This window comes from Talpa europaea (genome assembly GCF_964194135.1).
Source record: "Talpa europaea genome assembly, chromosome: 2".
Classification (NCBI taxonomy): Eukaryota; Metazoa; Chordata; class Mammalia; order Eulipotyphla; family Talpidae; genus Talpa; species Talpa europaea.
In genome coordinates, this window is record NC_140068.1 from 139600220 (window position 1) to 139603754 (window position 3535).

Here is a 3535-nt window from a genome sequence, read left to right on the forward strand (position 1 = left end):
TCCGCAGCCTCTGCAGCACAAGTTCGATCCCGGCCCACCAGGCAGCTACCCCCATTATGCAGCAGACCTCTCCTGACTTGCCTGCTCTGTCTGGCTTTGACCAAGTATGGCCGCTTGACTCCGCCCTGAGTCCCAGCAACCCCCACGCCAAGAGGTCAAGTGTCGCCGCAGGTGTCTGGCATTATGGGAGCTGTAGTCCTCGGCTCTTGGGCTCTCTTTGGCATTGGGGGTAGAGTCCATAAAATATCAGTGGGTGGAATTCATTCAGGACAAATTGCTCCCCCAATGGTTCCTTAGGGGTTGGAAGGGAGGATTTGTTTCTGGCTTCACCCAGAGCTTCTGGTTGTCCCCTGACCAAATCTGCCAACCCTTGGCATGGAACTGCATTGTCTGATGTATGTGTCCATGTCCACATGGCCTGTTTGTCTCCAAATTTCCTGGTTCCATGAGGACGTCATGTTTTTGAGGGACACACCCAACTCCTGTATGACCTCATCTTAACTGATTCCATGTGCAATGGCCCTATTTCCAAATAAGGTCATATTCTGAGGCCTGGGGGGAGGGGGGATGGATCATCAAAGTAAGAATTTGGAAGGATGGGAGGGGACCCCATAACAACATCCATGGAACTCATAACAACATCCATGGAGAGAAATAGCCAGGAACATTTTCCACTGAGGCTTGTAGAAGGCCAAAGACTGCATTCTGCAAGGAGAGCTTTTTGGGGGCCAGGTGGAGGGGTGTAATTGTCAGGGATGCTGGAGAGACAGAGTTCCTGGGAGAACAAGGACTCAGAGGCTAGTGTCCAGCATCAGTCCCATAAGTGCCTCTGCCGTTTCAAGGCTCAGTTTCTTCACCTGAGAAATGGGGATAAAAATGTCCACACAGGGGCCTCCCCGGTGGCACAGCCAGTTGAGCGCCTTGCTGTGAAGTTGTCCTCAACCTCTTCAGCACAGGTTTGACTCCGGGCGGGCCAGGGAGAAACCGACATGGCTGGCAGACACCCCCCGCCAGCGGAGGAGAGGCTCGTGGAGGCACAGAAAGGGGCTCTCATGCCCCTCCAGGGAAGCCTTCGCCACCAGCATCTGTGTTCATGCACCAGGGAGCTCTCCAAACCCTGTTCTTTCGGGGTAACATGGAAGTTTCATTGATCACTGACTGAACCCAGTCTCCAGCCCTTCACCCCTCTGGGGATTCCAGGGAGCTGAGTCTCCAGCCTCCTCATGGCTCCGTCAGTTGCCCTGGCAACAGCCCCATTCCCAGGTGCTTCCCCAAAGATGCCACTCAGTCCCCCCCCACCCTGAGGAAATTTCAAGGTTACAAGCTTGGTCTGGCGGCAGAAGGGAAGTGATAGTGGGGTGGGGGGTCACGGCAGGAATTATATGGGTTGAGGAGAAGGTGAGGGAGCAGGTGTGGGGCTGGGATGGGAACCCGGGTGGGTTTGGAGTTGAGCTGGGGAATGGGTTTGCAAATAAACAAGCCGTTAGCTCGGAGAGTAGGGGCGGGGCTGCATTGCCCCAAGGTCGCGCGCTCCCCTCGCCTCCGCCCCGCCCTCGCGCGCCTGGAACCATGGGCTTCCTCAACGGTCCTGTGCGGAAGCCATTAATGCCCCGGCCTGGCTCTGCTGCCGCGGGCCTGGCGAGCGTGTGGACAGCAGAGGCGGTCACCTCACCGGGGAGGGCGACCCTGGGCGAGCAGCGCTTTGGCCTCTGCAGGGCCAGTTGTCCCGGGACTGCAGACTCAGCCTTCACGACAGCTTCACTTCTGGGTCACGCTCAGCTTCCTAGAAGTCCAGGTGCTATGTCTCACCTGGCCGCACACCTGTACCACACACCTGCTGTCAGGTGAGGTGTGGCCAGCGCCTGGTGCTGGAATGAGGAGGCTGGCCTTGGAGAGTCTTGCACCCACCTCCCCTCTCACCCTGGAGACCCCCACCACCACCCCCACGCCCTCCCCCTCCCTGAAGCAGAGCGGTCTAGGAAGAGACTTACCGGCAGGATGTCGGCGTGCTCAGAAGCTGTCATGAGGTGGTTCTCCACCTACCAGGGCCCTCAGCTCCAACCAGAGACCTGGGAGTCTGAGCTCCCCACCGCCCTTCCTCCCTTGGGATCTGGAGTCTGGGTCCCAGGTCTTCTAACTTCAGCCTCCGGCACCATGGCCCCAGCCCCTTCTTTTTGTGAAGACCCTTGAATTGCTCCACCGCCCCCAGCTCGGTCTCCCCAAACATGAAAGTATGACGCATTGCCCCCCAACTGTCCCCTCTGGCCACATCCCCCTTGTATTCACAGCCCAGCACATTCACAACTGGGGCCCCAAATCTCTCTCACCTCTTCCAGGAAGCCCTCGGATGATTCGAGCTTTAGGTGGTGGTTTGAGCTCCAGGCACTGGAGTTAGAGCCTGGAACACACAACCCTCCTCTCAACCACAAAATGACACTGTCATGCTCTCCCTGACACACTGAGGAGAGGGTGTGAAGGCAGCTGCCAGGAAATGGGTAAAAGCAAACCCACCTTTCCTTCAAAGCCACTCGTCCCCGCCGGGGTCTCTTCCAGGAGCTCAATGGAGCCCGGAGCACAGCCCCTCAGCGGACGCATCATGGAACCCTGCCGGACGCTGGCCGTGCTGGCCGCCTGCCTGGGCCTCGTCTCCATCCTGGTGGCTGTGAGCACGGATTTCTGGGTCGTGGCCACTGGACCTGGATTTTCAACTCACTCGGGCCTCTGGCCAAGGAACCATCTGGACCCAGTGAAAGGTAAGAGGGTGCCTCTGGGGACGGAGGGGACAGACCAGGTGGCCCCGGTGCTCAGAGGTCTGGTCTGGCGCAGGCTACATCCATGTAACAATGACTTTTGCCATTTTGTCGACCCTGATGGGGCTGGTGTCTGTCGGGTTCCTGGTCCTGTCCTGCATCCCCTCCTTTTCCGCCCAGGGCCACGGGCCCCTCGTCTCGTGCATCACAAGCTTTACTGCAGGTAAGAAGTGGGGTTGGCACAGGCAGGGGCAAAGGGCCCCTACAGCAGGCTTGACGCCCCCGACTGTCCTGATCCAGCCCTCTGCGCCACAGTGGCCATGGCGTTCTACACCAGTGAGCGGGGGGGCCTGATCCCCTTGCCCAGGGTCCAGTCCTACTTTTCCTGGTCCTTCTACCTGGGCTGGATGTCAGTTGCCTTCTTGTGCATTACAGGTGAGCACCACCCTGGGCGTGGGAGGCCAGCGGGGGCTGAGGGAGGAGGGCAGCCCCTGACCATGTCTGTGACCCAGGGGTCTTGAGCCTGGCCGCCCGCTACAGGAGCCCCTAGCCTGCCTACGAGAGGACGTGAGTGGAAGGCGTCACTCACTCTAGTGGAGCTACCACAAAAGTAGCCCAGGGCATCCCTGGTGGCACAAGGGCTTGAGACCGCACAATGGGGCTGTCCACAGCCACTGCAACTCGAGCTCCATCCCCGGCCAGGGAGCTACCCACATGGCGCAGCAGACCTCTCCTGTCTCCCCGCTGCTCCCCTCAGCAGTGTATTTCAGTACATCTGCCTGTTC

The 3535-nt window shown here is 59.1% G+C and overlaps 1 protein-coding gene across 1 annotated transcript; it reads left to right on the forward strand.

The window, feature by feature from the left end:
- Nucleotides 1-2474: 2474 nt before the first annotated feature.
- On the forward strand, nt 2475-3300 carry LOC311188365 (protein NKG7-like; the record flags this gene model as incomplete). Its single annotated transcript, XM_084259467.1, has 4 exons — nt 2475-2753; nt 2827-2973; nt 3051-3185; nt 3263-3300. The coding sequence occupies exons 1-4, from the start codon at nt 2492-2494 to the stop codon at nt 3298-3300; spliced, it is 582 nt and encodes a 193-aa protein (XP_084115593.1). The 5' UTR covers nt 2475-2491.
- Between the last annotated feature and the right edge of the window lie 235 nt (nt 3301-3535).